The following is a 25,719-nucleotide window of genomic DNA, read 5'->3' on the forward strand; positions in this document are numbered from 1 at the left end:
AATATTTTTGATCTTGAATTTTAAAAGTGTTGCAAATAAATGTATACCAACATTTCCTCGAAATGTAAAATTATAAGCGAATTTAAATTTTCTCCAATTGACGTTCAGATTGTCCACAAAAATGGACAATTTAGGAAAAGCAGATACGATTATTCGATCCTTGGGTTTCATTTTTATAGTCACGAATTGTCAACAACGATAAAAAGAACGAGCTACAAGGCTCCGAATAATCGTGTCTTCTCTTCCGAAATTGTCCATTTTTCTGCACAATCTTCGCGTCAGTAAGGGAAACAGTTTTACTGTACTTTGTCGGAACACGGAAGTCGCGCTCGACACCTGAATTCGTCGGAATCGGTCAGACGGCGCGCTATAGCCGGCGGCGGCTTCTTTTTCATTCGACCCGGCCGGACACGACGCTCGGGTCCGCTCGGGTTTGTCATTCGATCCGTCGCGGTGACAGTAGCACGGCGCGCCGGCGGTTGCGTAATAGCAGTTCCCGTGCGCGCACGATTTCGAACCGCTTTTCAATCCATTGAATCATAACTCGTTCGCGCGAGCGTCGCTGGCGGCTGACTACCCCGGCGATCGCGGCAGACTCGCTGGACGCGGTTATTTATACCGTATACGTACTGTATGTTCGATGCGCGTCGATGGAATTCGTTCGTTCGTTCGATTCAGCATACGCTCGGACTCTCTCGACGTTCGCATTGTAACGGAACCGGATGATAATGCGAAACGGCACTCCGCGTCGCGGCGTTCTTTTCGAACGTTGCTTGAAAAGTAATTTTTCAGATATCCGGTCGGATCGATAATTAATTGTGACGCGTGAACGTTGGAATAGAACAATTGTTCTCGGTTTTTTTGCATTCGAAATTAATCTTCTCGTGGATAATGTTCCGTCTTCTCGCGTTCCTTTCTTTTTGCAAATTAAATTAATCCTTTTGCAGGTAAATAATACTTCAGTAATTTCAGGCTTTCGCAAATTAAACTCACTTTTCTGCAAGTCGAGTGAATCGATTCTTAAATGTAATACGAATTTTAATAAAAAAAACAATTACAATGCGAACTTGATTTGCAAAAGGACGAATATAACCTGCAAACGTGTTAATATTATTGTGAAATAATATAAAAGAATATTATAATAATTTATATCAATATTATATTTATATATTATTATATATTATATCATTATTCAATATTAAAGAAGGTCAGCGCGATTCATCGAATTCTTTTGCAAATATGATTCGATCAATTTTTCCATTGAATTTTTATATCAGGAAATATTTTCGACAAAAATGACGTGTCAAATATAAAACGGTAATTTCTGAAAAATTATCAAGAAAAATAAAAATATACAAATTTCTACTGTAGCCACAGTTTTTTTTGTAAGCGATGCAGACGTTTTTTTTTATTTCGGATTTTTTTTATACTGCAGTCTAGACGTCACTGTTCAAGGAACAGCTGTTGTTTAAAGCTTAATAAGAAACCGCGTTTAACTCCTCAAGCCGCGGTCTGTCGTGCACGCGTGCATCAACGACACACATTGCAATTACTAAAATAATCTGTTACCTATACACGTTACAATAAGTTATAGTCATCGTTGCGACTGCTATAATTGTTGAATTTACGTGTACATATTACGCGTTTCGTTAACGTAAATTCGCAGCTTAAAAATTACCGAGACGGTTTTTTATTTATAATTATTATTATTTATAACCTTGACATAACCTATACACGTTACAATAAGTTATAGTCATCGTTGCGACTGCTATAATTGTTGAATTTACGTGTACATATTACGCGTTTCGTTAACGTAAATTCGCAGCTTAAAAATTACCGAGACGGTTTTTTATTTATAATTTCAAATATGCGACATTAAAACTAACAAAATCTCCGCACGTTAATTATCGTCCGAGTTCATTAGAAGACAAATGATTTGCTTCGAATGATCGAAGTTACAAACGCTTCCGTAACAGACGGTTTGAATTGTTAATTTAAGCGTGTTTGTATCGCGCCGCATTGAACGCTTATGTCTGGACTGCGATCATTATGTACGAATGACATGTGCATATTTTTCAAATGCAAGCGGACGTGTAAATTAACCACGTCTAATGGCATTTCTATTTTCGTCTTGCAATGAGTAATTTTCTAATTGGCCAAGCAAACTTGTTTTTAATTTCAATGTCTGCTAAATGATGTATGAGAACGAAGATTTGCATAAATATTCGCAGAGACAAATGAGCCGTTTATTATGAAAGTGGCACAAGTCACTTTACTGTAATGAAAAGTGGTGATTTTTTAATGTTTATACGAAATTATTTATACTGAGAAAGATATCAGTGTCCTGAGATAACAAAAATACAAGTAAATCTTCTCGAAAGTTAGCATCCATATTTTTAAACGTGTTCAAACGCAAACCCTTAAATATTTTTACACTTAAAAACAAAGTGACTTATGCCACTTTCAAAATAAACGGCTCAAATGCAAGTGGACAGTTCGAAGAATTAAGTAACTTTAATTACAAAATCTAGAGCATTGTATTGTACTATGTATTTTTATTATTAGTAATATTATTATAATAATATTATAATAATATTACTAATAATAATGCTATTATTAATTATTAAATATTAATATTATTATTATTAATTATTAAATATTAATATTATTATTATTACTATTAATTATTAAATATTAATATTATTATTATTATAATAGTATTATTATTAGTAGTATTATTATAATACTATGTATTTTTATTATAATCAATTGGAATGATGTTTTAGAATCGTTTTTAATTTTCGTTAATTTTGGTTAGTTTTTCATTTGTTCTCGGACGATTTGAACGTCCATTTTTCTCCCGTCAGATGGAGCTACGTATGCAAACGCACGCGAGAGAAAATTGCCCAGATCAACGATAGGTTAACGCGAGAACAGTGAACATAACTTTTTTTTAATAACTGAATTAAATGACTTGAATTTTGTTAGATAGAAGGACTAGTATACTAGGCGATGACTGAAATGCTTTTTTTTTTTTAAATTTTACTATAACTTGGAACGACAAAAATAAAAATCTCTCGTTTCTAACCTTTTTATCTGAGCCTTGAATTTTTTTTTGGATGACAAAGAGACTGGTCTGCTAGACAATGGCTGAAAAGCTTTTTCTTAATTTTGCTATTACTACCCTTTACTTTTTATTATATTCATAATAATAATTAATATATTCATCTCAATTCTTTAAATATTAATACATATTATATTAATAATTACATTATTATATAATACATATATTATATAATAATTACATTATTATTATATATATAATTATTAATATATATTATATTTACTTTTACTACCCTTTTTAACTTTTTTATCTGAGCTGTAGCTCGACTCTTGGTTAACCAAGTTACCGAGATCTACAAAAGACATTTTTTAAATTTTCGTTATCGGCTCAGATAGAAAAGTGAAAAAGGGTTTCTAATTTTCCCTTTTAATTCCAAGTGATAGCAAAATTAAGAGAAACCTTTTTAGCCATCGCCTAATACGCCAATCTCTTTCTCATCTAAAAGAAATTCATATAATATTAATTTTCAAAAATTTATCTCGTTTTAAAAGGAGCACGACGCACATTCGTGGTCCACTGTATCCATCTTATCCGAATAGAATATATATATAATATTACGAATAACACTAATTCCGTGTCACCGAGACATTGCCCTCAAATCAGAGACATAACCTGGTTAAAAGACATTCAATTTCAGAATAAAAATCTTCGCAGGTTGTCGAAATATCACAGAGCGCGCGGCGGTGGGCCCGGTTATCATAAGACGCGCGAGGCCGTTGCCGAACAAAGTTAGCTCGGTCTGGTATGTCGCGATAGCTCTCTTAAAGCGGTTAAAAGAGAATCATGTTCTCGTGGCAGGAAGCTCGCGGCGAGCGCGTCGGCGCTCGAATGCTCGAGGATGCCCGCCGTCGCGGCAGAATCCAAAAAAGCCGGAGACGATTGGCGACGACGGCGGCCCGTCGCGGACTAAATATAGCATCCAGCCGGTTCGAGGTTGGCCCGCCGCCAGGAAGGCTCGACGGGAACTCTCGCTTTTCCCGACCGATTCGCCGCAGTCCGGTTCGTGCTCGAGAGCGCTAGAGCGTCCCGTCTCCGCCCGTGTGCGATCTCGCCGCCCGCCGCGTTTCCTCGTCCCCTTCGGATCTCTTTCCCCTGGCCCGCAGGGGGGAACCGACGAGCCGGAAGTAGAATCGCGTGAACATGGCTATTAAGAGGGAGGACCGTGAGTACAAGGGAAAACTGTGTAAGGGTTAATTGGGGGGAGGGAGCTGAGGGCGAGAGCCGAGGAGAAGGAGCTGGGCAAGGAGAGGAGGAACCCCGGCGCTTTTGCCCGCCGGGCATTGACAGATTGCCAGAAAGCGGCGGCGGCGCGCGCAGACGCGCGGACGCGTTGCATCAGCGGCCGGCCGGTGGGAGGGGGGGCTTTTCGAAAAAGTCAATGATTTTAGCGTCGAGCTCGGGAACCAGGTTGTGCCTCACCTCCTCCGTAGCGCCCGCGCGAACGATCTTGGCCTCTAGATTCTCCCGATCTCGACTCGAGGCCACGTGATTTTTACATCATCGAGCACGGTGTCTCGAACCAAAATTCTCTCTTCGATCCTCTCGCCGGAGCCACGCTGGTCGATTTTTCGAAAATGTGGTACAGAAATTAGTTAGCGTCGAGTCACGATTCGAGCGTAACGACTTTTTGTGGGAAAAGTTGTGGGGTCCGACGTACATATTTATTGCGAAACATTGTACAGGGGTTCCTCGGATCATTTGAAGCAACTTCTTCCTTTGCAAAAATTTTCCATGAGGCACCGTTAACGAGTTATCAACGAAAAACAGTGCGCCAATAAGAATCGAGTACGGCTGACGCGAGGCGGCCCAGCCAACCAGCGCGCGAAGCCCAGTTCCGCTCGTTGGCTCGGTCGCCTCGCGCCAGCCGAGCTCGCCTCTCATTGGTCACTGTTTTTCGTTGATAACTAGTTAACGGTGCCTCGGAGAAGATTTTTGTAAAGGAAAAAGTTGCTTCGAATGACCCGAGGAACCCGCCACTTTCGGATTGCGAGACATTTTTGGGACACCCTGTATATGAATCAGGAATTCCATGTTCGCATGTTTATTCGAAGTACCTTTTTGTTTCGTGTAAATCGTGTATTTTAACACTCGATGGACGAATCACGTAAATTTACGTCCTCGCTTGAGCTTTTATTAAGCTGCGTTGCTTTTTCATTTTTATGCATATTTATTTCTCGGATACTGAGAAAAACGGAGAAGCAATTAACCGTCCGTTAAGCGTTAACATCTGAATAAAATAATCAAATAGTCAAAATAATTGTCGATTAAAGTCGAAATTGGAAAATGTAAATTTACGTGGCCCGTTCTTTAAGTGTCGAGGTAAGAGATTAGAATAGGATAGAATTAATCTAATTGATAGATTAGAATGGGACACGGTCGATTTTTCAACCGCGATAAAAAAATATTCAGTCGCATGCAACAAGAAACAATTCGTTTGAACGCATTCCGAAGATGTTACGTTCCAAATGTACAAGTTATGGGCTTTGAGAAGTTGAACCTGTCACCTAATTAACCCTTTGTACTCGAAGCCATTTTAACAGTAAATCTAAAATAATTTTTCTGACTTACAGTAATTTCATTTTACATGGCAAAGTGCATTTTATGCAGACGAAATTGAGTCTCCTGATTTACAGAACAGTTATGCTTTTAATAATATTTATAATCTAAACTTCGACGAGAGAGAGATATAAAAGTGATATTAGAACGTGATACAATAATTTCAGTGGTGCCTCAGACTCACCACTCGAGTGCAAAGGGTTAATTCACGGTTCATTGTAGTGCATAGAAATCGCGATTCAACTTTTCCAATCAATTTCGAGCACGATAGTTCGGTCGAAGAGAAGAATTAATTTCAAATTTTAAGCAAAAATGTTCAACAGTGTCGATTATTTCGCTCGTAAACGGAACGAACAGAACGACGGTCGTCGACAGTACACGTTAGACGGTAAAAAATCAAGTTACGCAACTGTTTTCAATTCACGAAGTCACTGTTTCTCTTGTCCCATTCTCAACGGTCGTCGACCACTGTGCAGCGTCCGTCGAATGACACACACGGGGGTACATCTACCAGCACGGTAAAAAAAAAAGAAGTTGTTTTCATAGGAGACTGCCCAATATTTACATTGACCGCGTACGTTATTTTCGCGGAGCAATGTAAACAAATCGTTGTCCGCGCCCGAGACGGTTCCTCGAGCCGAATGTTTCGCGTTGCCTCGCGACACGAGGCACCGATTATTCTACGACCGCCGCTCGCATTATGTATGCGGCGCAACGTGCGTCGTATAGGCCCCTGGTATCAAGATAGCGTATCGATTCGAAAACTTCATCCCCGATTTGAAACACAATTCGGTCTACTTCCTCGGCTCGAACGTAGCTTTCCTACGTTGCTCGCGGGTCTCAGCGTCACGTTCGACGATGATTGAGCTGGTACAGCAACGAAAAGAGTTACATACAGGTTGTCCCAAAAATGTCTGGCGGGTTCCTCGGATCATTTGAAGCAACTTCTTCCTTTACAAAAATGTTCTCCAAGGCACCGTTAACGAGTTATTAACGAAAAACACTGACCAATGAGAGGCGAGCGCTCAGCTGATGGCGGCCCAGTCAACCAGCGCGCGAAGCCCGATTCCGCTGATTGACTCAGCCGCCGCGAGCCAGCCGATCCTCGCCTCTCATTGGTCACTGTTTCTCGTTAATAACTTGTAAACGGTGCCTCGGAGAAAGCTTTTGTAAAGGAAAAAAGTTGCTTCAAATGACCCGAGGACACCCTGTATATACATACTTCGTGATGGAAGCGAATCGGCGACGGAGAGCCGAGCGTGTTTTCCATTTACGAAACATAGTTAGCGGGAGACGGCGGTGTCGGGTTTCCGTCGGGGTTGATTGCTCAGAGCCGAATCCCCCGTGTGTAATTTGCCAGAAAAAGGGGCACCGCGGCAAAGAAGAGGGCGGAGCGGACACACGTGCCGAGGGTCCGAACGAGCCGCGTCGGCAGGTGTATTTCTGAGAATCGTATGGGAAACGGAGGCAATGTCCGGCCGCCGCGACGCCAGGCGAGACGGCTTATTGATTTTTCCACCGGGAAACCGTACCGTACCGCACCGGACCATCGGTTTCCCAGCTCTCTATCCTCGCCCCATTGGATCGGGTTTCTCGTACGAACGATTGTCCCAATCGATCAGTTCGAAAGTTCACGGCTCGTTCGACTCCGCGATCGACCTCGAGATACGTCGACGTTGATACGCCTTCGCTACCTCTTGCACGCGTCCGCGTCCGAAATTCCGATTTCTACGAGGCTTCTGGCCGGCTCGCGTGCACGTACCCACCGCGGATGACTCATCCTCGACTCGTTACGTCGCGCGGACTTCAGACCCCTAGGCTAGGCGTTCGGCATCGATCGGGCGGTAGAGACAGCTTTCGAGCGTCGTCGAGGTTATGTCGAGCGTCGTCGTCCCGGCCTAGAGCGCGCGTGCCTCGCTCGAATCTCGAATAAAACGAGAGTTGTTCGCAATTAGAGCTAGATTAAGTTCTACCGTAACGCACCCCTCCCGGGGGCCCGTTCGCGATCGGGAATTGCGACAGACGGTATAAATTCGTTTGGCAGAATTAGACGGGAACAACGGTGGCGGTGCGTGCGTGCGCGCGAGCGAGCGAGCGATCCGGTTGACAATGCGAGGCCTTGGACGACGACGGTTTAATAGGCCGTTCTTTTTGGATTAGAGACAAAGCCGTCGTTCGCCGATACAAAATTTCGTGGATCCGCTACTCGCCTATTTCTATTATTAGGACTACTTCGGGGCCGTCGCATCAGCTGCTGTCATTGATCGGACGCTCGGCCGATACCATACGTAATCTCGTATGCTCTCCGCGCAACGTCGTCTAACGCCGCCATGAGACACGAGCCACCTGTGTCTGTCGCGCACGGTTCGACGGCGTTCGCCGATCGATCGGTTCGTTGACACGAGATCTTTGGCGAAAACTGAAACCGACCGAGACACGATTATTCCCTGCTTCACCGGCCGGCTGGAACTATTTTCTTTTTTTGTCTCGTTCAGCCGGGGCAACGTTGGCATACTCTGGATGATCCGTTTAGGCTAGCTCCGAGACTCTTAACCGTTTGCATTACGATCACAGCCCTACGTTGATTAGCACTTGTTTCTTATTAATAAATTCTCAGACTTGATGTTTAACCGTTTTAATGCGAAACGACGATATAATATTGTCGACCATATTTGAGAGAATATTGTTTTCTTAGTGCGTTTAATAAGCAACAATTTTATCTCTCAATTTATATCCCTTTTCTAATTATATTTAATTAGTATTTCCTTTTTTATTAAATTTATTTCCTTTTCTAATTATATATTTCTAATTATATGCGACTTTTTTGGTCGGCGCTAAACGTTGATAATAAAAAAGTAAAATTTTGTTCCGAGTGCATAGATTTAATAAATTTTGTTCGAAATTTTCATAGTGGACACGTTGTTGCAGTGCAAGCAACGCAAAATCTACCAAGCTGGTCAATTGCTTCTCCAAATTTTATTAGGATCCGCAAAAAGTATGGATGCCGTTGAAAAAGTAACGAATGCCGTACAACTTGTCAATTTTAATTCAACTTTAATTAAAATGCTTGAATCTTATGAAATCTCTGAGCTGGCCGGCAGTCAAAGTGTTCATAAAGCGTTACAGTAATGTCTCCCTAATTGACGCTTGGATTGTCCACAAAAATGGACAATTTGGGGAGGGGAGATACATATTATATTATGTTATATTATATTATATTATATTATATTATATATATTATATTATATTATATTATATATATTATATAAATAATTATTATATTACATAAATAAGCCACAAGGCTCGAACAATCGTATCTCCGCTTCCCAAATTGTCCACTTTTGTGGACAATCCGAGCGTCAATTAGAGAGACATTACTGTACAGTAACATAAAGTAACAAACATCGCTTTATGAACGATTTTATTCGAGCCTTGCGGTTTATTTTTATAGTGATAAATCGTCCACAATTATAAAAACGAGCCGCAAGGCTCGAACGATCGTATCTCCGCTTCCCAAATTGTCCACTTTTGTGGACAATCCGAGCGTCAATTAGAGATATTACTGTAAATAGTTTTAGGACTCGGTAGATTTAGCGGTCGGTGAGAGAGATACCAAGAGTCCGTCGTTCTTCTTTCACCGACGGGGTCTCGGTCTTTCTTCTTTTCGATCATTCCGCCGGCTCTCCCTTCCCCCCGTTCTCTCTTTCCTTTCCTTTTCCAATTCCAGTTAGCCCCCTCGCCGGCGCCCCGCCCCTCGCACGTTCTCCCACTTGGCCTGGTTGTTCCGTACACGTAGGTACACGTAGAGCGAGCCGGCTGCCGTCTCGTAATGTTCGAGGCTAGGAGGCTAGTTCCATGTGCGAGCGGAACTAGAGACAGACGGCAGTGTCAACTGGAACTCTTAACCTCCGGAACATAACCTCCCCGGGCCTGAAAGTTTTCTCTCTCTCTCTGTATCTCGCCACGAGTATGTCGCGACGAAACAAATCGAAAGCCTCCGCGGACGAGCTTCCAGGGAGCAAGAATTTCACCGGTGAGTTCGCGATCGGTTTCCCGTGATAGCAGCCGAGAGAGAATTGATCGCGATCGATGATAACCGTTCGCAACGAACATATGGCGCGACCGACGTGCACGCGTTCAACGTTTGAATCCGAGGCAGTGGGGCACGCGCGCGTTTCGTTCGAAGATTTTCTAGCCCGTGGCTGTTCGTCGAAACGGGAAATTCGCCAGGAAATGCTGGCCGCGTGAAGAGAGCTCGACCGATGCGCGCGCACGCGAACTCGTCCGAAATGATTTACGGAAGAGCCGAGGGGGTCGCGGTTCGCTTACCGGACCGGCGAACTCTCCGCGGACTTGCTCGGAAGCTATAGTCTCCGCGTTCCGCGTGAAGAGAGCTAACGAACGCCGTTGTAACCGACTACTGTACCCCGCCAACGTCCGAGGACACTCGAATACTTGATGGCGCGAGCTCGACGGCTATTGTATCTACCATCTCGGGTCTCTTCTCGTGAAAAATGGATCACAGGGTCCGGCGGTGCTCTATATGCAGACGGTTATAGCCTACGGCGACGCAGAAAACGATAAGAACGCGTTCGAATGTATCGTGCGATTCGGCGAGGAAAATGTATGTACAGGGTGTCCCAAGATTGTCTCGCAATCCGAAAGTGGCGGGTTCCTCGGGTCGTTCGAAGCAACTTTTTCCTTTACAAATATTTTCACCGAGGCACCGTTAACGAGTTATCAACGAGAAACGGTGACCAATGAGAGGCGAGCTCGGCTGGCGCGAGGCGACCGAGCCAATGAGCGGAACTGGTGCTTCGCGCGCTGGTTGGCTGGGCCGCCTCGCGTCAGCCGTACTCGATTCTTATTGGCGCACTGTTTTTCGTTGATAACTCGCTAACGATGCCTCGGAGAACATTTTTGTAAAGGAAGAAGTTGCTTCAAATGATCCGAGGAACGCGCCATTTCCGGATTGCTAGACATTTTTGGGAATATATAATTTAAATATCAAATTGTAACAAAATTTTACGAATGACGAATATAATCGTCATGACACAAACATCTCCATGACGGATATAGACGTCGAACGTACTTAACTGGTTAAACGTATCATTTTTGGCGCGGCGACGAAACGACGAACGTTTAAAATTCGAAGCGTCGAAACCAACGATATTTTTCGCTAGTTTCAGCACTAAAAAAAATAGCGATGTATTTTCGACTCGGTAGCTCGCGTCGAACGAGTGTAAGCAAAATCGAAGAGTTTGTCGGTGGACGAGGCTCTACAGCGTGGACAACAAGCTTGCTTAATAGACACATTTAATCCTGCTTTTAATGTCCGCGATATTTCCTCCATATTGTATTCTGATCCAAACTTTCTTTTATTCTTTTCCGTTCGTACCTAAATGTCTCTCGTATACAGTAATGTCTCCCTTACTGACGCTCAGATTGTCCACTAAAATGGACAATTTGGGAAAAAGAGATGCGATTATTCGAGTCCCTTGCGGCTCATTTTTACAATCGTGGACAATTTATAACTATAAAAATAAATCGCGAGGCTCGAATAATCGTATCTCCTCCTCCCAAATTGTCCATTTTTGTGCGAAATTTGGGCGTCAATTAGAGAGACATTATTGTAACGCTTTATGACAAAATGTCTCGCTTACTGACGCTCAGATTGTTCACTAAAATGGACAATTTGGGAAAAAGAGATGCGATTATTCGAGCCCCTTGCGGCACGATTTTTATAATTGCGAACAATTTATAACTATAAAAATAAACCACAAGGCTCGAATAATCGTGTCTCCTCTTCCCAAATTGTCCATTTTTGTGCGCAATCTGAGCGTCAATTAGAGAGACAATTACTGTAATTGGGACCTAACCCGGAGATCTATCGACGGATTAACGTTGACGGATGTTTGAAACAACGCGATGTTCTTTCTGTTTTTTTAGTCGCGGACCTAATCTATTGGCGCGACCCAAAGAAAACGGGCCCCGTCTTCGGGGCCATACTCTGCGTGCTCCTCTCGCTGGTCTTCTTCAGTCTGATCAGCGTCCTCGCTTACATCTCTTTCTTCGTCCTCACCGGGAACGTTCTGTTCAGGATCTACAAGACAGTCTTTCAAGCTATCCAGAAGACATCCGATGGACATCCGTTCAAGTAAGCATAATTTCGTTCGCCTTCGAACGATAACTAGTCACTCATGTGCCTAGACACCGGTTCGAACGGTGAATATAACGGCGGTTTCTCTACGAATTTCAGGGACATTTTGGAGATGGACTTAACGGTACCAGCGGAAAAGGTGCACGAAGTCGCGGATGTGGCCGTCGCGCATGCAAACGCGGCGGTCAACGAACTCCGCAGGCTCTTCCTCGTTGAGGATTTCGTCGACTCGCTGAAATTCGGCGTCATCCTTTGGTGCCTCACCTACGTGGGCTCTTGGTTCAACGGGTTGACTCTGCTAATCCTCGGTAAGGCCAACCGATCCGGATTCGAACCACTTATCGTCGCGGAGGCCGGGACGTCTGACTCTACCACGCTTGCAATTATGTATACAGGATGTACCAAAAATGTCTCGCAATCCGGAAATGGCGGATTTCTCGGATCGTTTGAAGCAACTTGTTCCTTTACAAAAATGTTCTCCGAGGCACCGTTAACGAGTTATCAACGAAAAACAGTGCGCCAATAAGAATCGAGTACGGCTGACGCGAGGCGGCCCAGCCAACCAGCGCGCGAAGCACCAGTTCCGCTCATTGGCTCGGTCGCCTCGCGCCAGCCGAGCTCGCCTCTCATTGGTCACCGTTTCTCGTTGATAACTCGTTAACGGTGCCTCGGAGAAAATGTTTGTAACGGAAAAAGTTGCTTCGAACGACCCGTGGAACCCGCCACTTTCGGATTGCGAGACACTTTTGGGACACCCTGTATACTAAACCGACCGTTTGTTACGCCAAGAAATGTTTCCAAGAAGAATTACCCGCGTCGATTGCAAAGTTAAAAGAACTAACTGGTTAATATGTTATAAACTTTGCTCGGCGCCGCGCGCAATCTTTCGTTCGAGAAACGCTTTGTCACGTAACAAGCGTTCGCGCGATACGTTCATGCATTATTCGAGGTTGGTAGAATTAGGTGACTCACCTGCCGCGTCTCAGACCTTATTACGGGCGCGCCACCGTTCCGCCCGAGGTCCGTGAACGTGCATTAGCGAATTAAAAGTTTCCTTGTAATTAATACGCTGCGCGTTATCGCCCACCGAGCATAAATGCTTGAACGTTTTGCACGTGGTCTACGTAGAATCTGAATTCGAAATCTCTGTCTGCTATTTGAAACAACGGACATATTCGAAGCGGACAAATTTATTGGATCACCCTGTGTGTATGTGTGCAAGTCCACGGCGATATTAATAGGACACAGACAATTTGGGCACAGAGGACCTAAATTTGCGAGTTTACCCGCGTCGGAACGACTAACGAGGTCGTTGTTCTCGTTGGGCAACCGAGTTCTAAATATGGTTCGATATTCCTTCCGCTCTAATTAAATGAAACGCGCGCGCGCGCGCGCGCGTGTGTGCGTGCATCACGGAGGACTAAAGAGAATTTTGTCGACGTTTGCTGTTTCAGAAGTGGTTAGCCTCTTCACACTACCGAAGGTGTACGAGACGAACAAGGCGCAAATCGATCAGAATTTGGCCTTGGTCTACGGCAACATCAACGAACTCACCGCACGGTAAGCAGAAATTTTCGGCGGTTCCGGCTTGCTCGGCAGACTTTCCGTGTACGGCCGGATTGCACTTACACAGATGCCACGAATGCAAAGCTCGCCGAGTGAGAGGGCATCGTGTGCAGAACGTGGCGGGGCTCCCCTTGCTCGGCGCGATACACCAGTCAATTATCGCGGCAGTTATGGATGCTCGTCGGTGGTACAGGTTCTATTAAAATACACCGATGTCTCAAATTGCTGCTGTATCTACGTCCAGAGGGGCTGACGGATGATGGCGGTTGCTTCTCTCGCGAGACGTTGCGCCGTCGAGCGTTCGTGGATCCGTAGAATTAAAGACACCCCTGTGCGTGGGAATTTAAATGCCTAAAGAATGTTATTTTTTCCAAGACTGTCGAGAGATTATCTTCCATTTGTCTGGTTCAAATACTCTCATTTCTTTTCTTTGTAATTATTGACAAGATTTTATTGAATTGTACGGTTATCAACCCTTTGCACTCGAGCGGTGACTCTGAGGCACCACTGAAATTGTTACACCACGTTCCATGATTATTTCTACTTTGTCAAAGCTCAGATATAAAAGATTATGAAAAGTCTAACTGTTGTACGAGTCGCAGGACTCAATTTCATACGCGTGAAATGCGCTTTGTCGTGTAAAATGAAGATACTATAAGTCAGAAAAATTATTTTAGATTTACAGTTAACACTGTACCGTCCGCGGATCTTAGATATAGTTCTTTCGTTTGACGCCGGCATAATAGCTTGGAAATTGTGGATTTTAAAGAAAATTTCGAAGATGGCGGTAATATAAATTCCTAAAATTAGGATATGTCATTCAAGAATTTTCGTACTCAATTCTTAGTTGAATAAGCACAATGCTATAGTTAGTTAGCTGCCTTTTAACACCCAAGAAATATAGTCCAAGTGCTGTTTCAGTTTTTTTAAATGGCACCAAAGTGGTACCACCGGCATACAACAGATAGTTTTTGCATAGTGTTAAAATAGCTTCGAGTGCAAAGGGTTAAACGTGAAAAAGGTTCGCTTTTCACCCGTAAAATTTGTCTATATTAATTCACGGGACCGGTCTGGAGCCGACAAGTCGGAATCGACCGCACGCTTTTGTCTGTTACGTTTGAAAAGTTAAGCAGTTCGAACGACGTTCACGGTTCTAGCGTAAAGAGTAGCAACCGGCGGAATTGTCCGGGGGAATGCTATAGTAGAGAGGGAGGGACGATGTGAACGATCGATCGATTGTACATATGTACATATAAATATATCCGTTTCTATTGTTGTTACAGGGTGAGAGCCGCGATACCGCTTGGTAAGAAAGAGCCAGTGAAGGAAGAGTAAATAGGAGAACGTATGTACCACCACGCGGGGGCAAACAATTTCAGCGAATTTGTCGGGCAACTGAAGAATCCACATGTAGAAGTAGCCAAGAGAGTCAGAGAATACAGAAAAACAAAATCCGCAAAGGCCGCGTAAATGGACGACTAGAAAAAGACTACGATAAACTCGAGAAATCGTGGACACATCGAAGGAGAGGGACACACAAAGAGAGAGAGATATATAGATAGATGGAGAGAGAGAGAGAGAGAGAGAGAGAGAGAGAAGAAAAGAGAAGACAAGAGAGACGAAGAGTAAGTTATAACTGATACAAGTTAAAGCGCAAAGATTACAAGCCTGTTTAGAGCGGAAATACAACAGGAAAGGAGATGAGATTATCGTTACCGTAGAGGAAGAGGATTGACATATGACATATATGCGGCGGTCTTTTCTTAACGATTAAAACACAGCGGCAGCTGGATTTCATTGTCCGACGATGTCTCGTAAACGCGAGCTTTCCTTTTCCGGATTTGCACGGTGTCCCTGTTGATGGAAATAATAAAAACAAAACAAAAAAAAATACAAAAGAAACAGAAAGAAGTAACAAGTTTAGCGATTATGTTAATTCGTTGCGACACGAGCGAAGCGAATAGAGTTCTTTGTACTCTATACCACAATTCTCTACGAATCATAATGAACGGTGCAATGTGTGCGCGTGTGCGTCTGTCTGCCTGTCTGCCTGTGCGTGCGTGCGTGCGTGGCTGCGTACGCGTCTATGACCTATAGGAGTTTTTATCCTGTCACATGTTCTTTTTCTCCTTCCTTCCTTCCTTCCTTCCTTGTATTCCTGTCTCTTTTCGATTTTATTTTCCCCCCCACCCCATTCTCCCACGCTGACTCGTACTGATTTCCCTCTCTTCTTTTTTTTCCTTTTTCTTTTCTTGACATCTAGATTGATATGCGACTCCATTAAACACTGTGCAGTTGTTCGCTTTACAATTTAACCGAGGCGTTCCGCTAGAATTCGCGTGAACAGTTTCTTTTCTCCCGTTGGAAAGATGACGATACGATAGGTGCTTTCCTATTTTGTTTTTGTTTTCTCTTTTTGAGTCCGACGGAGACTTCGAATCAATATATATATATATATTATCGGAACGTTTTACGATAACGATGTAACGATGAATTTAAAAGCAAACCGACTCGCTTCGTCGGATTTAGAGACGCTTTTCGTGCTAGAAAGACGTTCGAACGTGGCGCGTTTACGCCTATGCGTGAGGTATGTAACATTTGTTTGTCGCCGTCGAAACGGTCGATATTTTTGTTTTCTTCGATGAATTTGTTTTTTTTTTGTAGGAGAGAATTTTATCGCAGGAAACTGGTTTAACACGTTCGCGCCAGCACCGTTTTTTCTTTTTTTGTTTTGTTGCGAACCGTGTTTGTAATCAACGACGGTAACCACGCCGACGTGAACGTGTTAAAATGATTCTTTGAACGAGATCCAGTGTTTCGAATTTGTTCACGCGTCCCTCCTGGTGTATCGGTTCGATCATGTTTACACGCTCGAGGCAGTTGATTCCAACAGTTTCCTGTATCTTGTACATCGATAGTGACGCACGCTCAATTAACACTCCTCAATGTATGCGGATCGCGTACTTTTTTATTTGTTTGTACCGCGAGCAGCCATTTAAATGGAGACTAGAATTTTCTTAAATAAACCGTAGGCTTTTAAAATGCTTCTATTGTTGATAGAATGAATGTGCAAAACACTTTACATGTTTTATGGGCGCACAGTATCGGCCCGTATACAATGAACAATTAATTATTCGCCAGGCTATACATATGTAGATGATGAACGTCCTCACGGTGTTTCAATCGATTTATTTCCGTGTCATCTTTCCAACATCGTTTCCGAATAGCAATCAATTTTCACAGTTCACACGGTGTTACGAAATTATTTTCGATCGTAGATTGTAAACAATTCTCACCATCCGAAATCGTAATGAATTATTAAAGAACAGTAATATAGATTTGTATATGGTTTTTTGTCAACTGTCGAACCAAGCCAAGTTAACCTTTTCGTTGATCACCGGGTATATACTTGCAATTGGTAGAACCGATCAACAAAAACACCGGTGAGTGACTTTAAGATAATAAGAAACGAACGTTAATTAGACATTATTTTTTCTTTCGTTAGAAACAGTGTTGTGTACGTTGTGTTGGAGCGCTTGCGTAGGCGTGTGCGCGCGTGTGTGTTTAACAACAAAAGAGTAGGAGAAATAATCAATCGACAAAAAAAAAGGAATGGAACAGAAACGTTTGTTATCCATTATTCATGTCGTCGTGAATATTGCACATTTATCTTAAATATTATTTTTTTAACTGAAGCTATAACTACCTATATATACATATACATATATATAGATAGATAACATTTAATGAAATTTCAATTTACCGTCGACATATTTAAGATACATGATTTCTATGAAGTTTTTCCCGATGATTTACCTGTTTGATCAGATTATAATGAAAGTTTCACGATTGGTTAACAAGTACGTCGTTTGCATTGAATTTTATATGTTTCATTCTATGAGAAATTAAAGCGGTTTCTATTATGTTACGTTGTTAATTGTTAATATATCGATTTATTCGACTTTATAGCATTGTCATGTTTCGTACGTCCAAGAAAGGAGATCAAGAAAAATTATGCTCGCGAATTCGACGCCGACGTAATCGACATTTTACTATCTACACGTATCTCTGTTTTATCAACGCGTATCGTAGTTAGTTTCTTACCGACTGATGAACGTTCGATCGATTGAATTTACATGGGATCGCTTAGCTTTTTACCGACAGGCGAATGTTTTCGATCCGATCGTTTCGAAGCGTGGATCGTTTCTCTCTTGTAATAAAAAAGGTGACACACGGCTGTAATCCACGTCTGGTCTTCTTGCTTGATCATTCTTTTTAACCTATTCGATAATAATTACTCTTCTCGTGTAATCGATTCATCAGCTTCTCCTTGCGGGATCAATGCAACAATAACAACGAGCAGACGACGAACATGTTTAAAAAAAAAAATCATAACTACTATCAAGTTGGCTGGTGGGTTCGCATATCAAACGATTCCCCTCGATCATTGATCATCGACATACATATATATGTTACGGAGAGAATGATTCTGCGAACATGTCTGTGTGCGTGTGCGTGCGTGTGTGTACGCGCGAGCATGTGAATAAAAAAAGAACAGCGCCGTCAATTATCGCTATCACATAACTAAATGTCACTATATGGTTAAACGATACGACGGAAAGTTGTTGGCTGAATCGCGAGTTTTTATTACGTCGATATAACGTCGTTTCGAGTAAATCGATGCTGGTACTGGAATTTCGTCAGATTTTTTAAGATCGTGCTATATACACTATCGACTCTATTTGATGGTCTAGTGCAATCCGAGAGAGAGAGAGAGAGAGAGAGTTATTATTGTTCTACGCAAGCCTCTTGTTGTTCAGAGCGGCGAGGAAGCACAGGGCTCCTGCTGGAATTTCAAAAAATATTTCCCGCCCTCTCTACCTCGCTTTAAAACATTGTGGCGCGGTACTCGGGACACGCCGCCGGATTACTCTAAAACACAATATGTAACTCCACTGTTCATCAAAACGATTCGATGGAATCTCTTTGGAAATTTGGCTGGGTACCATCGTCGTTCTTCACTTGAGATTGTGGTCTCCCTGAAAAAGACGACTATGAACGGAAGAGAATGCGAGAAAAGGTGGATACAAAGTAACGAAGAGAGAGAGAGAGAGAGAATCTTTTTCAGAATGCGAATTGTAATACGCGTATCGCTTATTGACGTTTTCATTATTGCATCTGCATCCGCACGATTTATTTATAAGTAAATTATATTAAATAATACACTGAACCGAGGTCTCCTTTCATTGTGGATCAGTCCTCCCGTCACTCGTCCTGAAACAACAAAAATTTACTGCCCATGTCTGCCCATGCGGCAGCGATGTTGAATGGATTTTGATCTTTTGCGCATGCGAACTGACGCATCGGTAACAATACGTACGAAATAGAGCACATACTCATGCTCATAGATCGTTCATTCTGCAACTATATTCATAGAATTCTACTTCCATAGGCATGCGCGATGCAAATTGATTCTCGGAATTTCGCATTTAGTCGAGTAACCTAACTTAACCTAAATCAACCTTACGAATGCCAAATACCGCCAGCTAATCTGGAGACAGATTGCTTTACAATGTAACTCAATTTACAGCGGGCAATTTTTTAATAAATTATTCTAATTGTAGCAAGGTTAAAAAAATATAGTATTCATTTGAAACAAATAGAAACAACGACACGACTTTTCGTACGCATTGTGAACGGGATTGCAATTGACATATGTACACCAATTCAATGTATGCACCCAATTAAATCCTGTTGTTTACATCTTTCTTTGACTTCTTAAATTGAGTTTTTGATGGGAGATTGTTATGCGTTCAAAGTATTTAAATAGATTTGAACGCGCTACACGCTCCTGACACAGAATACATCTGCCAATCACAACAATAAACATGTTTATCAATTGTCAAGTACTGGCTCAATGTAAGTAGCATAAAAAAAATATTTTGACAGTACAGCGGTGAAGTGTGTTAGAGTAATTTTTCACGTTTTCCATTCCAGAAACTTCCTTCCAATCCATGCGATCAAAATGTTTGTCTATCTGAGTAAAAAGATTGCGATACCGAACAACTTCCGGCTCAACTGTATAGCATGGAATCAGAAGGAAGGTTACATAGCAGTCGGCGGAGAAGACGGTTTGCTGAAAGTACTTCGAGTCGACTCGAATCCTAGCGGGTCGACCGGTGGAGGAAAGGCCCGCAATGTAGCGACTGCTAGTAATCTGAGCATGAATCAAACATTGGAAGGGCACAACGGTCACGTGCAAGTCGTCACCTGGAACGAACAGCATCAGAAGCTGACATCCAGCGACGACACTGGATTAATAATCGTTTGGATGCTGTACAAAGGTTCCTGGTACGACGAGATGACAAACAACGGCAACAAGTCCATAGTGAAAGGAATGTCGTGGAGTTCGGACGGTCTAAAGATATGCATAGTTTACGAAGATGGAACTGTCATCGTTGGTTCTGTGGACGGCAATAGAATTTGGGGAAAGGAACTGAAAGGCGTGTCTCTTGCTGCCGTTCAATGGTCACCGGACGGAAAGCTGTTACTGTTCGGCTTGAAGACCGGTGAGATTCATCTGTACGATGACCAGGGTGTATTTTTAACAAAGTTGAATACGATATCGATGAACGCTGGTCAGATCCAAACGATCGTGGCGTTGCACTGGTACGATGGCAGGAATGGTTACGTGGCCCTGGACTGTCCAACACTGGCCATTTGCTACAAAAACGGCAAGATACAGCTGATGCGACACACGAACGACGACAATCCGATTCTCCTCGAAACCGGTGTGACAGCTGCATGGTGTTGTTGGAACAGCCACGGCTCTTTGTTGGCGGTGACAGGTATGATGCCGTTGCTGGGGAACGGGGAGACAAAGGATACGAACGTGATTCAATTTTATACACCATTTGGTAAACATATGAGGACTTTAAAGGTACCCGGTAGAGAAGTGACCAGCTGCGCCTGGGAAGGTGGCTCGCTCAGAGTAGCCTTGTCCATCGATTCGCACATATACTTCGCCAACATTCGGCTAGACTACAAATGGACTTATTTCAGTAAAACGGTCGTGTACACGAACGAGAAGATCGGCAAGGACGGGATCTCCATTATGTTCTGGAACACGGTGAACAACACGTGCTACATGAAACACGCGAGATCGTTGATCTCGATAGACTCGCACGGGGAGCACTGCGTGCTAGCAGTAATGAACGATCCGGCACAAGGTACAGAGCAGTTCGCTCTTCTGGTCTGCAACTCCATAGCAACCCCGGTGGACGCGAAGTTCGTCAATCTGGAGCCGTTGTGGGTGAGCATGACGAACAGCCTGGTGATCACCGCGTCGAAGAACAACTTTCTCGTGTGGAATTATCGTACTCCCCGGAACGGGTCGTTGCACGCGAGCAAGCCGAAACGAGAAAAGATCTACCACGTGGACGAGACGCCGACTGGTGTGACGGAAGTGATCCAAGATCTGGACAAGGACAGATCGTTCGAGACGCCGATCAATACGAAGCCGACCATGGACCCGATCTGCTGTTTGTCCGCGTCCGAGACCGTTCTATTGATCGGCAGAGAATCGGGCATGATTCAACGTTACTCCTTGCCGCAGGTGACCCTTACCAACCGATACAACACGACCACGAAGCTGTACAAAATCGCGATCAACTGCGACTCGTCCCGCGCCTCTATCATGGACACGTGCGGCGTGCTGACGATGCTGGACCTGGAGACGGACAGCAGAAAGCCGCCGAAAGACGGCGAGTCGGCGGACGACATCAAGAAGTTCGAGAGGAAAGACGTGTGGGCGATGTGCTGGGCGGAGGACAACCCGGTTCTGCTGGCGATCATGGAGAAGACCAGGATGTACGTGTTGAGAGAATTCGACCCTGAAGAGCCGATCTCCTGTTCCGGTTACATCTGCTCGTTCAAAGACCTGGAGATCCGCTGCGTCCTGTTGGACGACCTGATGCAGAAGCCGGACGACGCGAGGAACGAGTTGATAGTGGACCTCGAGGTGAAGTCCTTGAGGGACACGAGGGAGCTGCTGATCAAGGTCGGCTCGAAAGAGGCGAACAACTTTATCCAGGACAATCCGCATCCACGGTTGTGGCGTCTGCTGGCGGAGTCGGCGCTGCAAAAGTTGGACCTGGAGACGGCGGAGAACGCGATGGTACGTTGCTCGGATTACTTGGGTATACAGTTCATCAAACGTTTGCAGAACGTGCACAACGACCAGCTGAAGAGGGCGGAGGTGGCGGCTTATCTGGGCAACTACGACGAGGCGGAGAAGCTGTATTTGGACATGGACAGGCGGGACCTGGCGATTACCTTGCGGCAGAAGCTGGGCGACTACTTCCGCGTGGTGCAGCTGATGAAGATGGGCATCGGCGGCTCCGACAAGCAGATGGAGCACGCTTACAACAAGATCGGCGAGTACTACGCCGAGAGACAGAACTGGGAGGGAGCTAGGGAGTACTATGAAAAGAGTAGGAACCTGGAGAAGTTGGTCGAATGCTACTACAAGCTGGAGGATTTCAATCAGCTCGCTGGAACGGTGCAACAATTACCGGACAAGAGTCCTTTGCTGAAGACGGTGGCCAGGCTGCTGGCGTCTGTGGGCATGTGCTCGCAGGCCGTCGCCGCTTACATCAAATACGGGGACGTGAAGCTGGCCGTGGACACGTGCGTCCGGCTGAACCACTGGGACCAGGCGGTCGAGCTGGCGAAGACCTACAAAATGGCGCAGATCGGCGAGCTGCTGAACAAGTACGCCGTCCACCTTCTGTCCAATGGCAAGAGGCTGCAAGCGATAGAGCTGTACAAGAAAGCGAACTACAATCTGGAGGCGGCGAAGTTGCTGCTTCAGCTGGCCGAGGAACAGGCCAAGTGCAGGACCAGCCCGCTGCGCGTGAAGAAGATCTACGTTCTTGCGGCGTTGCTGATCGAGGACCATATAAACAGCGCGCCGTCGGTCAAGGGCACCCGCAGCAACGTTGTGATGGGTCTCGCTGAGAACAACGAGGACACCCGCGTGATAGAGAACGCCTGGCGTGGCGCGGAGGCCTATCACTTCCTTCTGTTGGCGCACAGGCAGATCTACTCGGCGAACTTCGACGCGGCCATGAAGACGGCGCTCCGTCTTCGCGACTACGAGGACATCCTGGAACCCGAGCACGTGTATTGTTTGCTGGCGTTGTCCAGCGCCGTTAATCGCGCTTTCGCCGTCTGCTCGAAGGCGTTCGTCAAGCTGGAGTCGCTGGAGACCGTGCCGGACCCGGCCAGGGAGGAGTATGAGAACTTGGCGGTGGATATTTTTACGAAGCACAGCCCGAAGGACGCGCGCAACGCGAAGGCCGAGTGCGCGAACTGCGAGAGCCTCGTGCCGGATTGGTGCGTCGCCTGTCCGAACTGCATGACCAGATTTCCTGCCTGTATCGTGTCCGGGAAACCGTTGATGGACCTCAGCAACGCTTGGATATGCACCGTTTGCAGGCATCACGTAGCCACCGAGCGGGACGTCGTTAATATTAATGCCTGCCCCTTGTGTCACAGCACCGTCACGTACATGTAGATGACGACCGGCTTGGCCGTTTGGAATCGTTTCGCGAGCACAGCGAACCGAGCATCGGATCTCATAATCGTTCACGCTTGAATATCTTTTATACCGTTACACTGTTTTATGGGCCGAGAGTACGTCGCGAGATTTAGGCGCGCGTTTTTTGTACTCGCGCGACGAATGTTCGTTGGAACAATATGTAATCGGCGTCTATTTGAGTCATCGTTATGAATCGTTTGCAGATTCATTTATTGTTGTTCGCAATCTCGTTGAAACTTGTATGCTCGCTACTTCTTTGCCCCGCGGCCGGTAACAGCGATATCAATACCGGCCATTTGGAATCGTTTCGCGAGCACAGCGAACCGACCATCGGATCTCATAATCGTTCACGCTTAAATATCTTTTATACCGTTACGCTGTTTTATGGACCGAGAGTACGTCGCGAGATTTAGGCGCGCGCGTTTCTTTTTTCTCGCGCGACGAATATTCGTTGGAACAATATGTAATCGGCATCTATTTGAGTCATCGTTAAGAATCGTTTGCAGATTCATTTATTGTTGTCCGCAATCTCGTTGAAACTTGTATCCGCTATACTTCTTTGTTCCGCTCGCTTTTACCCGCGGCCGGTAACAGCGATATCGATACCGTCCATTTATACGAGTATTATCATATCATCCCAACGGCAGGATATATTTCTGTAAAGTTGTTTACACGGTTATTGCACGAAGATATATATATATATATATATACATATAAATATATTTTGAACTGATTCGCTCGTTTTTTTTTTCTTTTAATATCCTGTCAACTTACGCCGATAAAAATTCACTTGTTATGATAAATATTCAAGTAATCGCGGTGCTTTCGATGAAAGTATGACCGAGCACGTTCGAAACGTCCTATTTGAGCAAAAGAAACGAACATAAGCGTAAAAATAATTTAACTTCGTTTAACCACAGTTTCGAAATCTTGAAAATCACGAGAACGTCGAAGAAATCATGTCGAAGTGGCGACAAAGTAATCGTCGTTGTATCAAGAAACAATTTCAAATCAAGGATTTATTGCAGCGACTGACTTTACCGACAGAAATAAAACGAAGCAGCGAATCTTTATGCATTCGTGAGCGAATATCGCAAAGTATAAAGAAAAGTGCACGGAAAACGAAAGTCAACGTTACATTGTTCGATCCTGTATTATAGTTTATAACCCGACGAAACGCACCTAATCGGTGCGTCGCGTGTGCAGACGAAGCGCGCGGAGAGTCGCGCCACGTTTCGAATCAAGACCGGTGTGGAGGCGCGCGCACCCGCGACGGCGCGCATGCGCGGAGTAGCCGGCATGCGGTCGCCTCAACGGGTCGGTCAGTGCGTCTCGTGTCGTCGTGAGGGGAGCGTTGCACCGCTACGTATCTTGATATCGCATCGCGTTGCATCCCCCTTTCACGGATTTAAATCGCCCAACACTACCATCCCCCTCTCCGCCTCCAAACATCTCACCGACGACACATCATCGTGGCGCGGTTCGTTTCGGATCGTGAGAAGCTCTCGCAGAGCCGTTCGCGACGATCCTAAAAGCCGTTCGGTTTGCCGCGAATGTTTAGACTCGCGAGGGTCGCGCACCACCACGTATCGGTCGTCGTTGTCGTCGTCGTCGTGAAAGTTGGTGATTGTGCCGCGTGTGATTCTCGCAGGAATGATGATGACGAGTGGCGTGTCCTCGATGTTGTGCGTTATCCTGCTCCTTAGCGTCGCCACGGTTACGGTGCACGCCGGATTAAACTGCGAACCTGTCACGCCGTACTTCGAGTCACAGGGTTTCCCGGAAAGCGACATTCCCAAGGAGGCGATCTCATGTAAGCATTTATTTATTCTTCTCGCCGCGGCAACTGTTCGAAGAATTGTCAACCTTTCGACTGCTGAGGAGCGCTATCGCTTTTCTTATTATGTACGCTACTTATTATATACGCTATTCTTATTATGAAAAAATACGTCAGCAGCCAAACGGTTAACGGCAAGGATGGGAGGGAGGGGGGAGGCGGAGAGATCGAGATCTCGAACCGATCGGCGGGGAACTTGAATAATTTTATTTTAATTTAACGTAATTGAAATTGAAATTCATCGATGAATTACGTCGACGATCTTAATTACCGATTTCATGGGAACGCAACGGGAATGCTCCATGATTGGAGCATCTTTCTTCTTAGCGTGCGATCGCGTATCGACGAATCGGACCAATGGGAAACGCGTTCGAACGCGTCCAGGTGAATTCGTTTACGGACCGCGCGCGTTCAAATGGACCTAGCGCTAGGGGTTAGGTTAGGCACGGCCTGGGAAAAGACGGCCGAAAGAAACATCCGTGGGAAGCTGTCGCGCGTTCGGAATCTAACAACGCGGTCAGCCGACCGACGAATAGTGCAACGGTTCACAAACAAACAATTTCGAGCACGCTGTAAACATTTGATTTCTCTTGCCGGTTGCCCACGCTGCGATAAAACGAACCCGCAAACGCCGTGTTTTTTTTTTTACCACGTTTACACTCTCCCTTTTTTTTACCACGTTTACCCGTTCTAAGCAGAGTATACAGTACTTGGCTAGACGATTTATTTGTCGAACACCACGTGAAGTATATTCATACGTCACTGTCCCGGAACAGTTGCACTTGTTTTTTAAACGATGCATTTTAGATCTCTTATTTTTCAGCCAAATTGATACTGGTGTTACGAAATACAGTAATGTCTCTCTAACTGACGCT

At 44.7% G+C, this 25,719-nt stretch overlaps 3 protein-coding genes across 8 annotated transcripts in view; all 3 read left to right on the forward strand.

The window, feature by feature from the left end:
- The window catches only part of Rtnl1 (reticulon), a 34,436-nt gene extending 15,800 nt beyond the window's left edge, over nucleotides 1-18,636 (forward strand). For 4 of the 6 annotated variants that reach the window (XM_033467912.2, XM_033467913.2, XM_033467914.2 and 1 more), the window contains 4 exons: nucleotides 11,630-11,837; nucleotides 11,940-12,148; nucleotides 13,295-13,400; nucleotides 14,690-18,636. In XM_033467912.2, coding sequence (XP_033323803.2) covers nucleotides 11,630-11,837; nucleotides 11,940-12,148; nucleotides 13,295-13,400; nucleotides 14,690-14,741 — 575 coding nt within the window. In that variant the 3' untranslated portion in view covers nucleotides 14,742-18,636. Of the gene's footprint in view, nucleotides 1-4,110; nucleotides 4,287-9,549; nucleotides 9,714-11,629; nucleotides 11,838-11,939; nucleotides 12,149-13,294; nucleotides 13,401-14,689 lie in introns of those variants that run through there. The other 2 variants (XM_033467917.2, XM_033467916.2) reach the window with 2 other exon arrangements.
- A 142-nt stretch (nucleotides 18,637-18,778) lies between these two features.
- Nucleotides 18,779-23,740, forward strand: Oseg4 (intraflagellar transport protein Oseg4). Its single transcript, XM_033467909.2, has 2 exons — nucleotides 18,779-19,325; nucleotides 19,404-23,740. The coding sequence occupies exon 2, from the start codon at nucleotides 19,432-19,434 to the stop codon at nucleotides 22,981-22,983; it is 3,552 nt and encodes a 1,183-aa protein (XP_033323800.2). The 5' UTR covers nucleotides 18,779-19,325; nucleotides 19,404-19,431; the 3' UTR covers nucleotides 22,984-23,740.
- Nucleotides 23,741-24,321: 581 nt separating this feature from the next.
- Nucleotides 24,322-25,719, forward strand: part of dlp (glypican dally-like) — a 159,373-nt gene continuing 157,975 nt past the window's right edge. Inside the window, exon 1 of the mRNA XM_076528142.1 lies at nucleotides 24,322-24,820. Within this exon, the coding sequence (XP_076384257.1) occupies nucleotides 24,661-24,820 (160 nt within the window). The 5' untranslated portion in view covers nucleotides 24,322-24,660. The remainder of the gene's footprint in view (nucleotides 24,821-25,719) is intronic.

Source organism: Megalopta genalis, unplaced genomic scaffold (genome assembly GCF_051020955.1).
Source record: "Megalopta genalis isolate 19385.01 unplaced genomic scaffold, iyMegGena1_principal scaffold0100, whole genome shotgun sequence".
In the NCBI taxonomy this organism is placed as follows: Eukaryota; Metazoa; Arthropoda; class Insecta; order Hymenoptera; family Halictidae; genus Megalopta; species Megalopta genalis.

What these genes read in the sequence shown, in the direction of transcription:
- Oseg4 (XM_033467909.2), top strand. Translation starts at nt 19,432, where the DNA reads ATGTTTGTCTATCTGAGTAAAAAGATTGCGATACCGAACAACTTCCGG.